This window comes from Ambystoma mexicanum, chromosome 5p (genome assembly GCF_040938575.1).
Source record: "Ambystoma mexicanum isolate Mex_15411 chromosome 5p, UKY_AmexF1_1, whole genome shotgun sequence".
Classification (NCBI taxonomy): domain Eukaryota; kingdom Metazoa; phylum Chordata; class Amphibia; order Caudata; family Ambystomatidae; genus Ambystoma; species Ambystoma mexicanum.
This window is the reverse complement of record NC_090930.1, coordinates 727,178,299-727,200,686: the sequence shown is the minus strand read 5'-3', so window position 1 is coordinate 727,200,686 and position 22,388 is coordinate 727,178,299. Positions and strand designations below refer to the sequence as shown.

At 44.2% G+C, this 22,388-nt stretch overlaps 1 protein-coding gene across 1 annotated transcript; it reads right to left on the bottom strand.

Moving 5' to 3' along the window:
- Nucleotides 1-1,381: 1,381 nt before the first annotated feature.
- Nucleotides 1,382-21,805, bottom strand: LOC138481160 (E3 ubiquitin-protein ligase Siah2). The gene is made up of 2 exons (XM_069613108.1): nt 21,209-21,805; nt 1,382-2,067 (listed from the first exon to the last, which is right to left on the bottom strand). The coding sequence occupies exons 1-2, from the start codon at nt 21,617-21,619 to the stop codon at nt 1,516-1,518; spliced, it is 963 nt and encodes a 320-aa protein (XP_069469209.1). The 5' UTR covers nt 21,620-21,805; the 3' UTR covers nt 1,382-1,515.
- Between the last annotated feature and the right edge of the window lie 583 nt (nt 21,806-22,388).

Below are 22,388 nucleotides of genomic sequence, written 5' to 3'. Positions count from 1 at the left end.
GGCAATGGTATCTGGAACTAAGAATGCTGGGAATTTTGAGGCTGAGATGGGCTAGGCCTCTGTGGATCAGAGCCTAAGGTATTTCTAAAACCACTAGGGGCCTGCCGAAAAGTAATTTCCAGCAAGACTTCACCAGCCCAAATTGCTGAAAGAAGATCACCTACCGTATAAAAAAATCAGATGATGCTGGAAAACTGAAGACTTGCTTTCATCAGTATTCAGCACTCCACATTCAGCTAAGCAGACAGATGGGATGCTTGTCTGTAATGTGACATGCTAACAGTGATCTGGATACAAACATTCAAGAGGGCGCGAGGATTAGAGACCACAAAATGACCATCACACAAAGCACAAGAGGAAAAGCCCTTAGACCAATGCAAAGGAAAGCCTGGGATGGAGGATACATTTGAAAAGAAGCAGAATGTCCATGAGGCACCAGGACTCGATTTAATTAAATAAAATCAAAATAAATAAAAACACCCGAGGTAATTATTCTATATTGGAAGGTTTCAAAGGTAGGAAGAAAAGGGCACAGGACTTAGTAGTACCATGTAACCACGCTCTACTTTTACAGTGCTGCTGCCAATGCATCATGTTGCTCAACCTGATTTGAGACTGTCTTTTAAGCATGTTCTTTATACAAGAGGTACATGCACCATAAATTAACATGCCATAGATTTTGAGGCTAGGGAATTTGTGTAAAATCTAGCTAAGCCCAGCAAGCGAGGGGCCTGGTGGCACGCACGCAAAGGTAGACATGAACTGGCTGCATGCAACCTTACTTTACAAAAGGTTATGAAAGACTCAGCCCAAGTGGCCCAGCCTTCACTAACTGGAAGTAGATGAGAGGCAGTCACAAAAGTATTTGGGATGGCTTAGTAAACATTCACATCTCTCTGCAGCTCCCAGTACAATAAAAAGTAGGGGAGAATATGGCATACAGTCAATAAATGAATGAGGCGAGACGTCTTGATAAATAGAACCCTGATGAATCCAAGAAGCAACCAATAGTCACTCACACTAAAACCTAAAGACGTGGATAGGCATGCTACCTCATTATGCCATTCAGACAGACCTGCCACAAAATTAGAGACAAAATGCCTGTGGATATACGAACTACATAAGCCAACTGGAAAGAACAGATGAATAAAGAAAATTAAGTCTGAATAAAATGGTTTATACAATTAGTTTTAAATCCATTCAATTATAATTATATTCTGTAACACAGTGGTTATGTCCAAATCTTCAAGTTCTCTTTACATAGATCAGCAATTGGGACATGGCAATGAAACTTGTATTCAACCAAAGTCAATTGACCTTTGTGATGGCCATACTGTCCACACCGTAAAACAGTCACAATAGGCAAGATGTGCAACACCTTTTAAAGTTTCTGAATTGCGTGCTCCAACATGCCTTGATTTGATGAAATTTAATACAATGCATTCAATGGCTTAAAAACGGGGCAAGCACAAAGCAAGCTGCAGCTCTCCAAAAATACCCCACATGCTAAACCAGTCAGCACATGGAGATGGTAACGTTAATTCCCAGGTTCCCATTATCAGCAAAAAGGTGTGCAATGGAGGTGTCAAAGACCAAGCAATCACTGTTCATGATGGCTGTCGCCACACCATCATGTATCGACCTAGGTGTGGCTTCCCAGGTCAGCCGTCGACGGTTTCCATTCAGCTCCAACCTGTAGGCAAAGTTCTCAGCTTGCTTCCGAGTGCCAATTAACAGTACTATCGCAAAGAACTGCTGGTGACCTTCAAATTTTTCTTGTTTTTCCAGTACAAGCATAAAGTGGTGTCCAAAGCAAGACTGCATCATGACCCAGTCAACAGCGCCTGGAAGATTAATGTCTGTGGCTAGAAAGACAATGTCCTCTCCCTGTAAAGTGGTAATACTTTTGTGTGCATGCATAAGGTGCGGCATCACCGCCTCCAACGATCCTTGCCATTTGCAAGATGCTCCAGGACAAGGGCACGTGTATGGGCGAAATTCACAAACCTCCTCGTGTTCTGGCTTTTCTGTATGATGCAAGGACAGAAGGCATCCAGCCGTGGCATACTGAGTAGGAAAAAAATAAAGAGAAAACATGGTTAATAGGTTTATGGTCTTTGTGAACAATATTTCCCTCGCCCAAACATTCCCATTTTCCAGCAGATCTGAGCCTAAATGTTGAAGGGGTGCACTGGAGAAGAGTTGCGTACTACGGTTTACACCTGGGACTTTATGTAGTTCACATTATACAGCATTATGAAGGTGTGGATAAAAAAAAAAAACAATGAGAGTCAATCCCTTGTTTGAGCTTTTTCCATTATGCTACCAAAGAGGATGTTCTAAAAGAAAAAAAACAGCACAACCTGTCAGGGGGGGAGAGAGAGAGATGGACAAACTGCCATCCACCTCTTTAAATAGAAAAGGGTAGTAGTCTTGCCAGAACAGAAAACTAAAATATTTGGGGCACACAATTTTTTACTAATATGACCCGATTTACACGTTTGACAGAATATGAATGCACACGCGGTTATTATTGAGAAGGGGAGTATTGCGAGTGGGGAGCACAAGGCAGTAGTGGCCAAGAGATATACAGCTTCTGCCCATATTTGTGTCTAATAAAGAGAAGTATACTAAAGTCCCTTTACATACCTCTCTACATACCACCAGTGAGTGTGAAGTTTGGAAGTGGCACACAACTTGGAGCACCATGGCAATCTCGGTGCTCTATTGGGAAAGTACTGGTCCCTTTCTACAGTTTCCTGACCGATACTATCAATACGACTACATTATTTTTGTATGCAGGCGACATTACTACATTAAAAGAGTATCCAAGAAATCCTCTCAGTCGGGAAGGAGTCAAAGAGGCACAGGTCGACTAAGAGCTACCCTTAATCCGAAAGGCAAATGAAATGAGCTGTTAAGGCAGTCGACAATCAAACGGGCACTGCAAAGTAAATCGGCCGCTTCTTTGGAGATGGGGACTAGCAGCCCTATAAGCTCCCAAAAAGAGGTGCAAATGGTATCCAACGAGATGAACAATGGCTCTGCTCCTACCTCCTTAAGTTAGCTCCCCCCTTCTCTGCCCTCATAAGCCGAAGAGGACGGGTGCACCGAAGGGACTAAAAATGGATGTGGTGACATGACTGTACTGAGAAATGGGGCCATTCCCCCCTGCCAAATCCAGCTACATCTTCCTCTCGGTCGGACAAACCCAGTTTGAAGGCACTGGAAGCCTCAATTGATTGTCATGAGAATTATGTGCGTAGACAGCCCTGTAACTAGATGGGGATAAGATGCAAACTTCTCCCCACCATCTAACTTTGGCCTCAAATCTCCAATCATTAAGTCAAGGAGGCAGTGTGGATGATGCGGATGTCCTGGATTCGTTTTCTACCCCCCCCCCCCTTCGCCTATCTTGAGCTTTACGGCTATTCACACTATACTGAATAGTGTAGTGGACTATTTTTCTGAACGGTCTCCTGTAACCGGTAACAATAGCTTCCCTCCATGTCAACCAACACTGAGCCTTTGGATGGGGAAGGAAAAAAAGAACAAATAGCCCAGTACAGGAAGCGTAGCAGGCTCAAGGTGGGAATAGCCCGGGGGTCTATCATAGAAGGCCCTCTCTTGACGTACATGAGGAATTGCTGAACTCTCACAATCCTAGCAGCCCAGAAACAAATTTGCAAAATTCTAGCTTTCTTGTTGGCGGTGTACATGGGTTAACAAATGCTTATGAGTTGAATCTCTCATTACCCCATCTGGTGGAACAGAGAAAAGGATGCAATCTATATGGACAAGTGTCTAGACAAATCGCATCTATGTCTAGTCTTATGGAGGGATTTTATAAACAGTCTACCTCGCAGCCTCAAGCTGTCGGTCCCTATTATAGGCGGCGACAGGGCTATGGCTAGCTTAAACCTGAATACCATCCAGAAGGTTGCTGCAAACCACGTTTCAAGGGTTAGGCAGATTGCTAGCCTTGACACTCAAAGTTCACCTGGGAAGCCTCAGATGAGGTATCACTCTCCGCCTCTCCTGGACTCCTGTGTCTGTGGGGGGGGGGTTTCTAAACAAGGTTCCGAGTAACAGTGATGCCGAACTGCCCCTTGAGATTGCCCCATCAGCCCCAGAGTTTTGGCGGCCCACACTCAACTGAGGATCCCTTGAGGTGCGGGAGGGAAAAGAATCTAATAGTATGCTTCAAGGGACTAACACCTGGAGATAAAAACTCAATGCTGATTAGAGCCCTTTCTGAACTTCTTGGGATAAATCTATAAAATTCAAAAAGAAGGTGTATTTAACAGGTGTCTACACCACAAAACGGGACAAAAAGAACCAATGATATATCAAATAATCACGTTAAAAAGTATTTTTATTATTAAATCTGTAGAGTAAAACACTCCTAAAATGATAAAATTACATAAAACCCAATATCAAACACGATCATTGTTGAGGAACTGACAGAAAGAAAAATATAGGAAAGAAGAATTATCACTAAAAATACACAAGCAATTCTACCCCCGATGAATGTCCTACATTTGTCTGTGCTTTAAGGACAGAAACTTGTACAAGTTGGGTTTGAGAAATATACCAATTGCATTTTAGAACATGGCAAACTACTCCAGTGTGAAATTTAACATAAGTGTATGTGTTACATACAGAAATATAGCGAAATATACACCAATTGAGAAATATACCAATTGCATTTTAGAACATGGCAAACTACTCCAGTGTGAAATTTAACATAAGTGTATTTGTTACATGTTTTATACATCGTGTTTGATATTGAGTTTTATGTAATTTGATCATTTTAGGAGTGTTTTATAAAATAAATAAAAATGAATAACGTGATTATTTGATATATCATTGGTTCTTTTTCTCCAGTTTTGTGATGTAGACACCTGCTAAAAATACACCACCTTTTGAATTTTATAGATCTCATCATGTGGTAAGAAGTAAGAAGTATGTGATCCCCAAAGCATGGCATATGCCGTTAGTGCTTCTTGGGATAAATAACATTTCATTTAAAAAGTTTGAGTTTCTGAATTGTATTGGACTTCATGTATTGTAAGGGTTGTAACATTCGGTTTGGTTTAACAAATGTGGACCTTTGGTCATGCATCTTAAATTGCCATGCAGGGTTGGCAGGCAAAGGTATTTAAGTATATGATGATATAAAGACCTCAGCCTGCCACATACACGACATATGGCATTTGAATGCAAACCTTATCAAACAACCGGTTAACTCCAAGCCTAAAGTGTCTGGAGCTGCAACAAATTCTGCTGTTGTAAAGGGGCCAACTATATTTGTTCAGAGGTGAGCTGGAACAAACGCTAGGTCTCCTACGTTCTCTAAATTTTAATATGTCTAATCAGGCAAAGGAAATGGTATACAGATTTGCACAGCAGTATAGGCCGACATTGTAGTTAATCACTCAGTGCCCGTGTGCAATATGGCTGGGAGCAGGTTGGCTGTAAGTACAGTGGTTGCGGCCCTAGTGCCTCCAATAGTTTGTTTGCCGAGTTAGAATGTGGGTGGGGGTAGCTAACAAATTAGATGATCCAGATGGGTATGTTGGCTAAAAACCTTCGACAGATTATGCCTCCAGGAGACATGGTTACTTGATGAATTCTTACTGGTAAAGCACTTCCCCGGGATACTGGTTCAAAATGTTAGCGGTCAGAAGGGAGGGTTCTGGACGCCCTTGTAAGGGTTTGGCCACCCTGGTAAGTCGATCTAAGAATTTGGCTCCAGTACATATCCCCTCAACAAAGGATCAACTTCTTTGGACAGCTATTAGGGCAGCGGGGGGAGGAGTGGGGGTCGGGGTGACCTAAAACATATTGGTAATATTTATCTACACCCAAAAGGAGGAACTAAAGAATATTCTATCCCCAAGTAGATGGCTATCGGATCATCTATTAGGGGATAGTGACTCTAGTATACCTATTGTGGGAGATTTCAATGCTAGACTATCACCCTTGGGGCATTCCCCCCCCCCCGATAGGCACTTGAAGCAGTTTGCGAAATCCCGAGGCAAAACATATTTTTGAGGCAGCGATTCACACAGTGTCAGGCTAGATGCCTTTCTAAATAAAACTATGATGGTAGAAATTGAATGGAGGCATCAGGGTGAGGAACCCCCGAAATCTAGCTTTAGCCGGGCTGGGATCAACTCTTTGCTGTATTATGGGCTGTTTGATTGTCACCCTTTCGGGTGGGTGAAAAGCTTTGATGTTATTCCCTACCCAGGGAGTGACCATGACCCATTAAGAATTGAATCTTCCCAGTACAAGCATTGGAGGATCATCCCAACACCTCCGTAAAGTCCAGTGTGAAATTGCCGTCCTCCCATTGCTGATTTGTGTCAGCACCCGGACCTTAGGGAAAGCCTTAAGGGAAAAGGCAGTTGCTCCCTCGGATTCTCAGTGGTTCAATGCTGCATGCCGCAGGGTGAAGTTTGGGTACCAGGTTTGCGGCCAAGAGGGAATATAAAAATCTTTTGATGCAAAAGAGGTAATTATTTGAGTTTTTGCCCATTTGGATTCATAGAAGCCACTATACATGATAGACACAAGGGGTTTTGGTGTCATGTGGCTTTGAAGGTGAACCGGACTTGGGCCGTCATCAGCCGATGAGTGGACTGACCATTTTAGGACTATTATGTATGATGAAAGTTTAAAACCTCTTAATTCCAAAAGCCGAAATGGATCTCACCTTTTCGTTAGAGGGGGTGGAGAAGGCTAGTGGGGGCATTAAAATGGGCAAGGCGCAGGGTCCTGACAATATAAGACCTGAAATATACAGGCAATTCCTGTATTGGTGGTCACCGGTCCTGAGTAAATGATTTAATGCAATCGCTGCATCTGGGACGATCCCTTCTTCTTGGTCTCTGAGCGTAATAAACCCGATCTTAAGGGCAGGGGTTTTCAAGAACAGACCATGCATTTGTACTCTCGACAATCTTAGACAAGCAGGTTAAGATAAGAAGAGGAGTCCTGTATGCTGCCTTCCCGGATCTAGCAAAGTCATCTGACTCTTATTGAACAACCTCTACTATGGGCCAAACATAATGGGGGTCCCTTCCTCATTACGTCAATCGATTGTATGGCTATATTCAGACACTAGGGACATTGTTAGAAGTCAATCTAGCGCAGGCTCTGCTCGTGAGATTTTTTTTACAAATAGGAGTGCGTCAGGGTTGCCTACTTGCCCCTCTTTTGTTTATCTTTCTTTCGAATTTTATACCACCCACAAATGGGTTGGACTCTTTTCCTCCTAGCTTAAATGGAATGCATTATCCTTCACCGTGGCATGCAGATGACAGTACTACTAGATCTGACCCTCAAGGGGCTGGCTAGTAGCCTGGTCTATGCATCCAAGTACTGACAATGTGCTAAAATTGAATTTAAGCAAAAACTAAGATCGTTGTTTCTAGGCCAAAACACGAAAATAAATACAACTAGTGTACAGACAGGATTAAGCAGAGTGTGGTTGGCTCATTGCTATTTGGGCATTAGGTTTCCAAGAAATTGCCAGTGGTCTGCACATTTGTCAATCACGGAGAACCACCTAAGGACGCGTTTATGTGTTTTTAGACGTCTACCAAAAATGTGGCAGTTTCCGCTTTGACAAATGTATTCAAGCACAAGAGGCAAAAATGTACTGTGCTATATTATATGAGAGTGAGCTGTGGGGAAAGGCAAGCTGTGCCTCTGTGGACGAGTATTTGCCATCTGCTTAAGAAAATTGATACGGGTGATCCCTAGCACTAGATTTGGGTGTGCCCAGCATAGGGGTCCAGGCTGAATTTAGGTTTTTAGAGTACTACCGTAAACTACATTTGTGGATATCGGAGCCCTAATCTGCTAAACGTGAAAGGAGAAATGGAAAAGGCTGGGGTGCACGTCTTATATCCCTGGCACAAAGATTGTGCTGATATGTGTCAGAAGTGGGGTGCGTCTGGTTTGGCAAGTTGATGCAGGGTACAACCAAACAATGTATTCATAAAAGCCAGAAAGAGAAATGTTGTGCTAGCAACAAACCGCATGGATAAAATAAATTCATTGCGGTTTCGAAGGCAAGCTCATAGGGCTTACTGTGAACATGTTGCTCTTAGTGCTGTCCGTTCACCAACAGACTAATCATTGGTATGATTCGCCTCAATGTTTTACCTTTGAGGGTACATATGAAATGGCTTTTCAATTCCAAGTTTTGTATGCGTGGTAGCGGTTCGGAGGAAGATTTAATTCATTTTTTTATTGTTCTACCCAAAATAGCAGGATTTGAGACACGCAAGGCAAAAAATCATTTTAAGGCTAAATCAGGCATGTTGCAGAAGCTATGAATTTTGTTCTGTCATGCATAGATGTGCATTATACGAACAACCTATGTACATATGTTGAAGCTTTTAAACGTTTGGTCAGAGCTTTTACAAATGTTAATTTAATCTGTAATTGTATTTATTGTAATGGCGAAATACTGATTAAAGTGCATTACTTACAGAGGTGAGCATTAGCTTCAATCTTTTATTTATACTCATCTGTGTTTGTGTTTTTATTAGGAAAACAATCAAAAACTGACAAATCCCCATCGGTCCCTTCTGTGGAGTAGTTTTCCTGGAACCTGTATGTCACTTCCTGTTTAGGACCCTTCCTCTTCTTTTAAGGCTCTAAAAATAGCATCACCGAACAAATAGTCTCTTTAGGCAACTGAGACCCTTGCCAACGATCCATGCTGCACTGCAAATGAAAACACCTCTCTGCTCCTTGTGACAACTGTCAACCTGCCCTCTTCATCCTTGAGCTGTGGATACGTTAGCCATTCTTCTGTTCCTCACCTGTATATTGACGAAAAGGTATATTAGGGTGGGAAATATGCTGACATGTTCATAAGACAAACCCGTTTACACACCTCTCAATCTCTGCTTATATTTCACGCACGTATCTCGGGTGGGATAATGCCCACCTCTGTCTTTAATAGACAGAAGACTCCGTGGGCAATCTTTATCCTATGTCAAGACCGGATACGAACAGTATGCTTGTTTAAATCTCAGTACCACTGTAGTCGCCACTGCAGAAATCATTCGGCCAGTCTGTCGACTTCAAGATATCTTGTGGAGACTAGCTCCTGACATGAGGGCCTTAGCCCTCTCACTGAAACATGAATGCCTGGCAGCGTCATGATCTCACGTACCCATCCAGCTATTGTTGCAGCTGCTAATGCCTTGAAGGTTTTCCAACACGATATGAGCAGTCGAGTCACATCTAGTGGCCTAATCTCCTGCCATCCATTCACACACTTTAATACAGTTGGCCACACAGTTGTTTGCTCCGGTAGACAAGGGTACGATACATTCATTGAGCTACTTTTAGTCCTTTTCGCAATTTTAAAACGGTACACCCTCCGGATAATGCATCTTCCCGTCTACCTCTAGTACCTTCACGTCCAATACTCTCCTGCAAGATATTAGACAAAGCAGAATTGCCATTTTCCCCTGACAGCTGTTGTCTAGGTAGTTCACAGTTTAGCTTCAACACTCCTTACATCCCATAGCTATGCATACTTCAGTAGCTTGCAAATGCTCCCCCACTGGCACTCATCCACGTGGCTTTGTCCTGCTGATATGGCTGACCTGTATACCCCTATAGTTCTGAACGCTCTGGTTCAGACTGAAAGTGATGCTAAGAAGTTCAGTACTTGCACACTACAAGGGCTGAAACGGGTTTAAGACGTTGTCGTTTGCACCAGCTCTCCCATTGGTTCCATGCAGTGTTCTAGCTCTCGAGCATAGAAGATGCCCATGACTCTAAACTGGGCACCTTTCCTGAAATTCCTGGCAGGCTCCATCTGCACTTAATACGCTGTAGGCAAGCAGTGGAAGGCCCTCTGCTATACTCTGAGCACGATACTGACCACTCTGAGAAAAGTTCCATCATAACTGGAAACCATGCTCTAGACTAGGCGGGTGCTACAACCACCACCTCTGCCTTCTCTCTGCGTATTTTCACCAACTGGTCATCATCAGGAGTAGTGGGAAGGTGTAATGAACTGTTCCGTTCCAACTCTGCAGGAATTCACCCATAGCTAATACCTACTGGTCCCCTCTAGCTGAAATATCTGCGAGTCTGTGCGTTCAACCTGGAGGTAAACAGATCAATGTCTAGAGGTCGCCATAGAGTCACCAAGCTTACAAAGCCATCCCTGTTGAGCATCCAGTTGCTGGAGTCGCTCTATATCGGGAGTTCTTGTCTGCCACTACGTTCTGCTCTCCTGGGAGATATTCCGCCGTGACGGATATACTCCCCTCTAGGCAATAATGACAGAAGTGCTTTAGTAATTCTCCTAGTATTCCAGACCTCAGACCACCGTCACATTGTCCATCTTCAGTAGGATGCAGTTCACCCAGTCTCTTGCAACATCCCTGCTAACAGCTCCTCGCAGTTTATGTGCAGGTCTGGCTGCTTCTGAGACCATCTGCCACCTGTTCCTAGTGCCCTGCACCTGGCTCCCTGACCTGATGCATCAGTTCTGACTTCTCCCGATTAATTAGTAGAAACCAGAGTGAAGTGAGAAGTGCTCTCACTCAATGTACCTGCTCCTGCAGCGCCTTTTTGTCTGTTAGGATGAGGTCTATTTATATTAGCCGTATACGCCTTTCTCTTAGGACTGCTGCAGCTAGCTTCATGAGATCGGTAAAGGCACAGTGACAAGCCCCACGTGTAGACGCTTGAATTGCCACCTTTGCTCTCCCCACATGAAACAAAGTATAGGCAGTGTTCGGATGCTATTGGCACTGAAGGTACTAGTCTTAAATATATCCTAGCTAGCCAGTCTCCTTTCCCGAGGAGGTCTCTGAAGAAGTGTATACCCTCCATATCTTGAAGTCCTGTACACGATCCAACCATTGAGCACCTTCAAGTTCATCACTAGCCTCACTTTGTCCTTCCTGTGCGCTAAAAACATATTTCTGATGAAACTTGTAGATGGACTCTAGCTCCGTTCCGTTGTAGCAACATTTTCTCCAATAAGACCTCTTCTATCTGGGGACAACTTGAAATGCAAGGGAATTGCTCCCTGAATGTGTTACCCACAAAATCTAGATGAAAGCCTCTTACTGTTTGCAATAGCCAAGCATCGCCTCATAGCGCTCACCAGTTTGCTACCTACAATTGCGCTTTCACCTGGCTGGGCTCCCTGATGTCGGAAAGTAACCACTTCCTCTGCTGCCTCTCGTGCTTCTACCAAGGACCATAAGAATGAATCTTGCCGACTCCCAATATTGCGCTCTAGCGCCTCGAGGGCTTTGTGAGCTGTAGCGACCGACTGAACAGCCTCCATGTCAGCTGGTCCCTGCAAAATCTACTGGGAAATATATCTTTATCGACAATTGCACTTTTCCCAGTGCCATAAGTGCCCACAAACGTGCTTCTCTCTTTAACGAAAGCTTCGCAAACATGAGTCCCTCTGCGGCTTTTCCCACTTCGTATGATGCTAGCTAACCCAATTTATTGTCCATCTTTAGTAACAAACTCCTTCTCCTGTCAGATAATACGGCAAAGTTAGCATAATCGACCAAAATGCATACTGCCGTTTGTGACCAGCTACCTGTGGTATCTGCGTCTACCAGTTCACTGGTGTGCCTCGCTCTTACCACCAGGTCCATGATCTTGGCACTCAGTCCCACTAAATCTAAGCCATTCTTCTGGCAACCTTTCCATGGTCTGTCCATTCCTTTGCGTACCTCTTTAGACTCTTTACTGACGACAGTTAACACTCTATGGCCCGGCTCTGGTGTCTCTGCCATCTTGCCTGGAAGTTCTGGGCACAGGCATGCAGATCTCATCCAGAGTCTAGTTTCTCTTTCTGGAGGTATGCACTACCTTTGAGTCATGCGCATTGTCACCTTAGGGCATGGGTGCACAACATACAGCACGCGGGCCAGTTGCGGCCCGCCATGCCCTTTTGACCGGCCCGCGAGGCACAAAGACTTTCCTAACGGAGGGCGGCCCGCGGCCACCCTCCATTAGCAAAGTCTTTGTTGTCTTCCGGGGCCGGTGAAAACACTGGCCCTCATTGGCTCAGCACACACACGCATCACGTCGCTCCTACGAGCCACGTAATGCGTGTGTGCTGCACCAATGTAGGGCCAGCACTACGGCTGGCGTGGTCCATAAGGCTTGATGCCGGAAGGTATTTCAGCCTTGGACCACGCCAGCCGTAGTACGATTCCAGCGTTCCAGCTTACCTGCCCTTCCAGCACGTCTCTGGTAAGTGCTCCGTTTGTGTGTCGGGTTTGTTTTGCTTTATGTTTGTGTGTGTAGGTTGCGGGGGGGGGGGGTGTGTCGGATGTGTATGAATGTTTGTATTTGAATGTATTTTGTGTGTATGTTGAGATGCGCGGGTGGGGGGGTGTGTCGGATGTGTATGAATGTTTGTATTTGAATGTATTTTGTGTGTATGTTGAGATGCGGGGGTGGGGGGTGTGTCGGATGTGTATGAAGGTTTGTATTTGAATGTATTTTGTGTGTATGTTGAGATGCGGGGGTGGGGAGGTGTGTCGGATGTGTATGAATATTTGTATTTGAATGTATTTTGTGTGTATGTTGAGATGCGGGGGTGGGGGGGGGAGTCGGATGTGTATGAATGTTTGTATTTGAATGTATTTTGTGTGCTGAGTTGGGGGGTTTGGTTGGGGGTGAGGGACATATGGGGCATAGTGTTTGGTTGGGGTGAGGGGGCCATGGGGCATAGTGTTTGGTTGGGGGTGAGGGGGCCATGGGGCATAGTGTTTGGTTGGGTGTGAGGGGGCCATGGGGCATAGTGTTTGGTTGGGGGAGAGGGACATGGGGCATAGTGTTTGGTTGCGGGTGAGGGGGACATGGGGCATAATGTTTGGTTGGGGGTAAGGGGGCCCTGGGGCATATTGTTTGGTTGGGGGTGAGGGTGCCATGGGCCATAGTGTATCTAGGGTCAATAAAATATATATATATGTTAATTAAACAGGCGAGATACAATAACTAAATAGAAATAAATTAGAACAATGGAAAATGATAGTAGAAAATGTAAGTTTGAAATGCAAATAAAAATCGTTACCCCTCAAAAACATTCTTTTTCCATGTGTTTAGTACAAATTGGGGGTTTAAAAAGCCTCCTGCCACGCCCCGCCTACCGCCCCGCCCACATTTACTTTTCGGGCCACTATAGCCCTCATGTAAGGAACTTTCGGCCCTCTATCAAAATCAGTTGTGCACCCCTGCCTTAGGGGATGGCTGCCATCCTGTAGACCTGGGGTGTCTAATGCTGTTCGGAACATATCAAGACACCTCTTCTTTGGCTTATTGTCCATGCTTTTCTTTCACCTTTTACTCTTTGCGGGCCATCATCAGACAGCAATGTGTCTCATAATGTGTCGGTCTCTTCCTATATTACGCTCCCCTGTGGAAGGGTGAGGGGATAGGAGGCTTCCTACTTCAAATTTAAAAGAGTCCTTTAGCTTACCAAATGCATCGGCCAACTCTGGGCTCCCCCTGTACCATGACCAAAAGGGAGTAGAAGAGCTTTTTCTCTGCCGGGTCTGTTAACTCTGCTGTACTTCCAACACTAAGTGCGTTCAGCGGATGTGCCTTCCCCTGCTTTGTAATTGTTACTCTTTTTGGTCTCTCCTATCAAGGACTTTACTATCTCCAGTCGACCTTGTAGGGGCTGCATCCCTTGAGCCGGTGCTTCCATAAATAAGTGCCAAAGCACTCTCTAGAAGCCGAGTGTCAGGTCTCTGTCTTCTGCCATTATGTCCTCCCAAATACCCTCACTCCAGCTTTCTGCCTACATTAGGGCAAAGGCAGTGTGGCTAATGCTGGCATAGTGTCCAAACATGGTTCAAAATTGCCATGATTTGGGAGCTATAGCCAGGGGGAGCCTGGATAGCTGGAAACCAACAGCTACTTTCGACTCCTATGGCAAGCAGTGCCATACAAACCTAGCTATGTGATATTATCTGTGAATGTTTGGGAATTTATATAAAGGAAAATAAGGCACACCCAAGAGACATTTAGAGCATATTGGATAATATAAAATTGACAAAAAGTTGGTCACAACATCTAGCGCAAAGTTAGATTTGCAGTGTACTAGCTACTGGCTCCCCAGAGGTAGCTCCCATCTAACTGATTATGCCCGATACCCAGGAACAAACTTGCTCCTGGTCAACAAATCCCAATATTTCGATCCCTGGACTGGTGCCTTAACTTGCAGGCTTATGTGCACGCCCGCCGACGCTCGCTTATATCTGTTCATGGATCTGGAGATGTAGAACGTATTGAGCGCGTTATGCAATATACAACTCTGTTCGTTATCTCTTGTAGATCATCGAAGTGCACATTGAAAAGGCACTACAGCGTACGTGGTCTGCATATGCGTTCCACAAAGGCATTTTCTCTGCCAATATGCAGAGCGTCTCCCCTGCATCAACCTGGTCCGCTCACTGTGTCAACAGACTGTATTCGAGAGTACGAGCAGGTTTCCCGAAGGGGGGAGGGGGCTGGGGGGGGCTTGTCTTTTCAGGGATCCTGCTTGCTTTCACAATCAATTTTGTTGCATTGCGCTGCTTTTCAAAGATGCTCCTCGAGCTTATGCTTGCATGTCTCGCTGATCTAACATGTTACTCTCATACTGACTGCAACACACCTAGCCTAAACTCTATACAATCCTTAACAATACCCTGATCGCTCCTTGTGTTATTAAACATCAAAACACTGCTGTAACATGAGATAGCACTTATCTGATTGAAGAGCAGGAAAAGAAGTGGAAGGGACCTAAACAGGAAGTGACATACAGGGTCCAGACTAAAGGAAGTTGATCAGGAAAACTACTCAACAGAAGGGATGGATAGGATTTGTAGTTCAGTCTTTGATTGCCTTTCCTAATAAAACATAATAAAAAATTATACAGAAAATAAAAGTGTCAAAACTGCTGAAGAGTAGAAACAAAAGAGGTTGAAGCTTAATGCTCACCCCTCGTCTTTCCATCGAAAGAGAATCAAAGCAACACAGCCACTATAAAGCATCAAACAGGATGACCAAATATCCTCACCACTTTTAAACTAGCTAGCACATCATTAACTGGTTAGATTATACCTATTCAGCACATGCCTAGCAAACCCACACCAGCCATAATGTAAAGGGATAATGATTTGCAGTGATCAAATTAGCTTAGAACCACTTAACCCAACTTCCTGTTTGTTAGCTCCCAACATAGTGCATGGTGAGGGGATCATGGAAGCCATAGTCCAAAACACCTGCAAAGCTGGAGATGACTTCCAAAACCCCCGAGCTGCACATTTCCCCCCTCCTCCCCAATCTTTCTAGTGCAGGCAAAACCTTGGAGATGGCAGGAACAGAACATGATGTGGGAGCTAACAAACAGGAAGTTGGGTTAAGTGGTTATAAGCTAATTTGATCAATGCAAATCATTATCCCTTTACATTATGGCTGGTGTGGGTTTGCTAGGCATGTGCTGAATAGGCATAATCTAACCAGGTAATGATGTGCTAGCTAGATTGCTTTTGTGATAAGAACTACTATCAACTCCAGTATTTCGTGGCAATTCTAAAAGAAATACCATCTAGTCTGACGCACCTTTCGCCGACTATTTCTCACCTAACCTGGAGAAGCAAATCAGTGATGTTACATTTACATCAAAACTCGGGGTAAATCATGAATGTGAAGAGTTTTTGGAAGAAACCCTCTGTCCTGAAGATGGCTGTGACATCTATTCTGAGATAATGGCTAGTTTGATATATAGCCGAAACATGTCGACACACTATCGCTCAAAAGACTACTAATGATAGTTGTCTGTTAAAAGTATTATTCAATGAGTGACGTACTCCTCTCTGACCTTATGTTTTAGTCCCATTTGTTTGTAATTATGCATTCATTTGTGCAGCCTTTCTAAGTACTGCCTTTAACCATTGTATAATTAAAAATGCTTATTTTTGCTAAAAATCAATTCATCTGTTCTTCTAGCTGGTCTTGTTACTGAGCAAGCACTCTATTATGTTATGTGAATGTTAAACAGTGTGTGACAACCATTCCAATCTCTAAACTCCCAGGTCCGTGTAGAGAGGGGTAATCATTTCTCTGTGTTGTCTCACTTACTTCTACCTTTACACTCCCATTTGAGAATTGATCCCCCGGTAACAAAAAATGTGGGAGTTTACCTCTTTCTATACCTGGTGGATGTTCTGCCAAGGGTTGCTGTATAAACATAAGTAAAACCAAAGCCAGGTTTGGCAGTGCTTCCAACTGCTAGCAATAGGAAAATATTGTCTTTTAATTTTGGGAGCATCCCCAAAAAGGTGTCCAAATTTAAAAATCCATCACTTTGGCAAAGCACGAAGAACGAGCTTCTAGTTTTGCAAGACACTCTGGGAGCAAAGCAACTACCTCGGCTAGAGATATTTAAGGCCAGGGTGGTTCCATCGGCTACGCATAAAGCTGAAGTTAAAAGAATGCCATTTGTATAAACAATTCTTAGTGTCCTTACAGCACAATATATCCGGTGCTTTTTGAATTGCGGAAAATGCCATCACTACAAGAGTAGACTATTTTTTCCATTGATTGCTCTGAGCTTGAAACATTGTCTAAGTTCTTTCCATTCCTAGAGAAGAAAAGCCTGCATGAACCTAATATGTAAATGCAATGCTTGGGTATAGAAAGGCCAACCAACTGAGATCACTAGAAAAGAGCACAATATTGAGTACAAGCTCAAAGCTACGTTCATTTGTAGCCCTCTTTTGCACAGATACTATCTGGCAAACTATGCACTGGAAAAAGACTACTGGCTGTAAGAAGTGGTAGAAGGGTTGTACCAGATCGTCTGATTTACCTAAATATACAAGAAAGTGCCCACTCTTGCTACACCCTATATAAAGAGTTGAAGGAAAACTGGCAAAACCCACACTCCTCCTTCTGCAGGCAGGTGGGACACATTGTGAACTTGCAATGCTGCATGTTTAACCAACGATCGGGAGCCTTTGGGGTTTCAAATACTCAGAGCGTGACCCAGAGAATGAATCTTACGTACATTACTAGTAAACTAAATGAATGATGTGTTGCAAAGTATGAAATAAGCAATGTTGCATAGCAATTTGCTACGTACTTCTGTACATTTGCAAATGAAATTTCCACGTGTGTAGCAGAACTGACAGCTTGAATTACCCTGTTCAGGATGAGCTGTATTTTCATTGAATTCCCTTCCTGCCCTCTTGGTTCTGCTTACCCTATGTTTTTCTCTGTTCACTACAAGTTCAAACGGGCCAATGGAGAGACAGTGCAGCAGCAATCATTTCCTCTCACTCTAAAAGTGCCAAAGGCCTGCGTGGGGAAATGTTTTTGTTAAAGTCAACTATATTCTGTTCGGCAAAGATCAGTATGTCTCAACTGAAAGACAGCCCTGCTATTCCATTCCTAAAAATTGAAGTTGTTGGATAATGCATAAGTACAGTATTTATACTGTAAAACACTGCACTGTCTCAGTGTTTCTCAGAAAAATTCAGAGCATCTAATCTCAACTACATTTATTTCATTTTGGTGGGTAAGGGACAAGTGAGCACTTTTCAAAACATACATGATTACACAAGCAAATGTTTGGATGGAAAATGTTGTGACGTGATAGTTGTCTATATCTGCGCAACTGCTCCTCAACCCATAAACTGATCCCAAACTCCTTGACATCGTTTATCACTTTGTTGCTTTAAACCAGCTATCCTGAAAGTGAGCTGTCTGCAAACTACAATATTCCACCCCCTTTGCCCAGCTTCCAGATAAACCATCCTCTCTGCTTAGTCCTCTTACATAATGAATACACAAAGCTAACTAGATGTTTACATAAAGTAGCAATCAATTGTGCCATCCAGTCTGTACATCCACTGACCTACACTGCAGTTGTCTGCAAAGCTTGTTTTGCTTGAAGAGGATAGCATTGTATATTAGAACCTGGGGGAGAGAGCCGGCCAGTCAGGAGCATGCAAGTGGAATCCAAAAGTAGCAGTCCGAATGTCATGCCGGCCCCAAGCACCAGTGCCCAGCTTTTACCTTGCCCGTGCTGTACCTCACCTTGACTACCCTTAACCAACCAGAGCCCTGACACAACCCCCTGCCCACTCAATTGCGCAGCTCCAGGACCTGGAAATAGATATTTCCAATCACGGATACACAAGTAATTTCTTTTTATGGGAAGCATGAATTGCACAACGCCTGGTCCCCTTAAAAAACAAAGGCATCAGCACCTAAGATGTTGGCTCAGAGTGCCAATAGCAATAAACATTGCACTCTTGTGCGTGCAAGTCTGGAATGCTGTGCTTGGACCTACCTGGCTATTGTTTGAGGGCCGTTACTGGTCCTGACCTACCCTGAAAATGGTATTTAAAAGCTATTAAACAGTTGACATCAATGACAGTTCAGGGCCACCTTGTCCGCCTGAAGTTGACAATTAACCTGCATGGTGCAACGCCACGATGTGCACTTCGTCTTCAGTAAGACTTTCCTTTAACAATGCAAACGTTTTTATTCATAGAACTTCCCTCAACACAGCAAAGGATGAGGCAAGCATACATGACACTGCCCTGTGCAAAACCAACTGCATGCAGCTGCAGAGAGCCTTACAGTGAAAACTGTTTTCAAAGTTGTATCATACTTGCAGCCAACCTTTACATTACCTCACTAACGGTCTTACTTCAGCGACACACAAAATGCTGTATTGTTGCTTATTTTATGTCTTGGATACAAACATCTGGTGATAAAAAGATTAGTGTAAAATTAAAAAACTATCAATTTTATAAAACTGATGTGGGTCTTATATTGGATGATTGTAATCCAGTTATTTCACAATTGCAAATGCTGTGAACCAGGTGAGGCGAGATTGGTCTAATAAAATACTGAATATTAACAATGGGTTAGTAGTTCAATTTCATTTTTTAAATTTCTGGTAAATATTTCTCATGAGATGCTATATTCAGCTTGTATTTTATGTTAGATTGTATATCATAAGAAACAAACTAATTAAATATACTCTATGTGTTCTATTTATACAGTTGCCATTTAGTAAAATATACACAATGTGCATGGTTTTGGTCAACTACGAAATAAAGAAAGACATGAATCCGATTGTGTGCACACCAATGTTTGGTCCTGTTCCAATCCTGGACAATAGCAAAGATTATGTGGTCAAAGTTCCAGCATGTTAATGCTTCAAAAATTGACTCCAATGATGCAACAGGCTAAGGGATTGTTGTAGTCGGGGAGCAAGCAGCCTGGACTAGGTGGAAGCGTAGAAAGATTTTTAAAACCCTGCACATTTCTGTTACCTTTCTTTGCTTGAAAGCAACATTAAATCATTTCCTTTACAAAGAACATTTTTGGATAGTATAGCTCAGTTGCAACGCGTTCATCTTGGAAGCAAGACGCAGAGCAACACAGGTTCGAAAACCAGGTCCGCGCTTAAAGATATTCATGATGCCTCCAGCTTCACATTACTATGGCCAAAGTCATGTTTTTTTGGGGGGTGGGGGGGGGAGAGTAGTAAAGATTTATATGGAAAAGTAATATCAAGTTCAAAGTAGAAGTATTTTTCCATTTGGGTTTTACATTACCTCAGAAAAATTAGAACAAATATACAGGGGGCTGGGGCGAAATGAAGGGTGGCAATTAGCTCTTGAAACAAGCTGTATCGTCTCATTAAGTCGTATACGTGTTAAATTGTATAATCTATTTATATGAGCAGAAGTCACCCCAATTTTCCTCTTATTTATTGGGCATTTGTATGGCACCTATACACATGTTTCTTGCGTGGTAAAAGCAAGAAAAGTACAAGTTATGGCGCCTTGTTTTGGGGGATGGCTCAAAATACATTGATCGAAATAATTTGGACTGATGGAGTTTATTTCTCCAGTGGCACTGCTTTGAAGCAAATATTGGCTTATTGCCCTGAGCTAAATGGCAAGACAAAAATTGTTTTAGCAAGTTTGTAGATAATATTTTTGACTTTTATGGTGGAAGTACGAGTGGTCGACAGAATCCCTACAGGTGTACACCATTTGATAAATGTATAAATGTTCGGAAATTAACTGTTTATATTTTTAACGACTACACTTCCGTTATGAAATGGTTTCTGTTAAGTTATGAAGGACGCACACAGGTAGGAGACGTCACGCTGCCTTCTTTATTGCTGAAGCCGCAAGTAGGATATCACAAATGCACCACACGTATGACAGTTATATGGCAGGACCATTCTCCCAACGGACTGTCACCCATGGAACATCTAGGGCTCTCGCATACATTCCAAAGCGTCATGCACGTTCCACCCTGGAATATGAATGTCACAGCATGTGGCAATCAGGTACCACAACATTTTCCATAAGGCAAGATAGATAACAGATACAACCCACCAGCTTAAGCGTGTTCTGCTATAGCCGCTACAATATCTACAACATTTGCTCTTGTAATGTGAATGCAGTGAACATCGTCAAATGTTGGTACAATAGACAAGTCCATGTTTTTTTTTTTTAACAAGAAGGTTGACGTTAACCCACCCCACATTTAACAGCCCTACATTATCAATGTTATACTAACAGTTCCGCTGGCTTCGTCGGTACCCCTAATACACTTGACGTCAATGGCTTGCCCAGACGTTCTGAAACATGAATCATCTCACGGGTTGCAGCCCAAATAGTGCTTGCACCTGTCCCGACTGTTTTTGCCACACAGGGCTGGTTTTAGACCGGAGGACACTGGCTGGGCTGTTTTTGGAAGAAGTCGTCAGACCACTTGTCGCTCCAGGCAACAAGCTACTGATTCGGCGTTAACATCACTGCCACGTGTAGGCGGCTCCCTCCTCCCCATAGCAGAGTCTCACCAGTCCACTAGTCTATACGATATGGCACCTGCCTTGCGACTTACCCACCGGAGTGGTTTACTTGGGAACTAAAAGCAGTCCTTTGATACTGCACTCAAATTTTGGATAGTCCGCTCTGCGGTGGCACCGTCCATCATTAATGAGGGCTTACGTGAACACGCTAGAAAATCTAATGCAATGCATTACTGTCCGATTACATATTGTAAGATTAACATAGGCGAGCAAACCCGACTGCCCACTTCATTTTGAAACGACTGAACTAATCAGTGCCACCCCCAGCCAGGAATCTAGTCTCACCTTGCAAGGGAAAGGCAGGGTGGAGGCCACCTTTTCCATGGCCAGGTTACGGATGCTGGGTGTAAGCGGACCGCGACAGGTGGGGCAGCAGCTCAACTTCTGACGACACTGGTTGCAGACCAGGTGCCCGGCCTGGCACTGCAGAATCGGTGGCAGCACATAGTCGAAGCAAACTGGGCACTCAAAAAGCGCTGTCAGCTCCGCTGCCTGGGCGGGGAGGGCGGCGGGCCCGGCCGGGGAGGACCCGGCGGCGGCCGAAGCACCCTGCACCGGAGAGGGCAGGATTCCGGCCACTGAAGGGGTCGCGCCGGCCACCGCCGCCGCCCCGCTCGCCGTCGCAGCCCCGCCGTGCTTCCCACCGCCCGCCTTCCCCGAGCCCAGGCCTCCCCCGGCCGAGGAGGGGCGGCTCATGGCGGGGAGCAGGAAGCACTCGGCCCGCGCGCCTCTCAGCTTCTGATGGGATGAGCCACAAATCTTAGACCGCGCCGCCTCCCCTCCGGTGCGGTATATTGCACGACCCCCACAGTGGCACCAGAGCCTGCACCAACATGGCGACCGTCGCGCGTACACAGGTAACGAAGGACTGGCAAACAGCTCACACGCCTATTGGACGACCGAGGTGACGAATATCATGCGCAGTAATGGAGCCGACTTCGCTTTGCCTGATTGGAGAAAATAGACTGGTTCTACGATACGGGCTTGTGGGCAGCGTGGAATTTCACTGGAAGATGGGGTGCTTCCGGAAACTAGGAAAACATTTTGGCTTCTTCACTGATTGGCTGAAGTATTTAACATGGGCAAGGAAGAACTACTAGACTCCGGTCATGTCTCTTCCTGGAGTGACTCACGGCACAGTTTCAGTTGGATATCAGATGAAGACGTTTCCGTTTAAGCGGCCGTTTTAGTTGTATATACGCATTAAACAACGATCTGTAAGTCTGTGACGTGATGTCCTCGAAGATGTTTTTGTGAGAGATTGAAGCAGATGTAGCTTAAGAAACAAATACTTTTTTAAAAAAAACTTTTGGTTTTTTGGGGAGGCTAAGTGTGTATGACAATCAATAATAATTGAACTCTTTCTGAATATTAGCACTGGTATCCTCCTTTGCGGTGTCCTTTTTTCGGCTAACACTTGTGTAGTTTGTTGTGACGTCAGAACAGGGCTTGTACAGTGTCACAT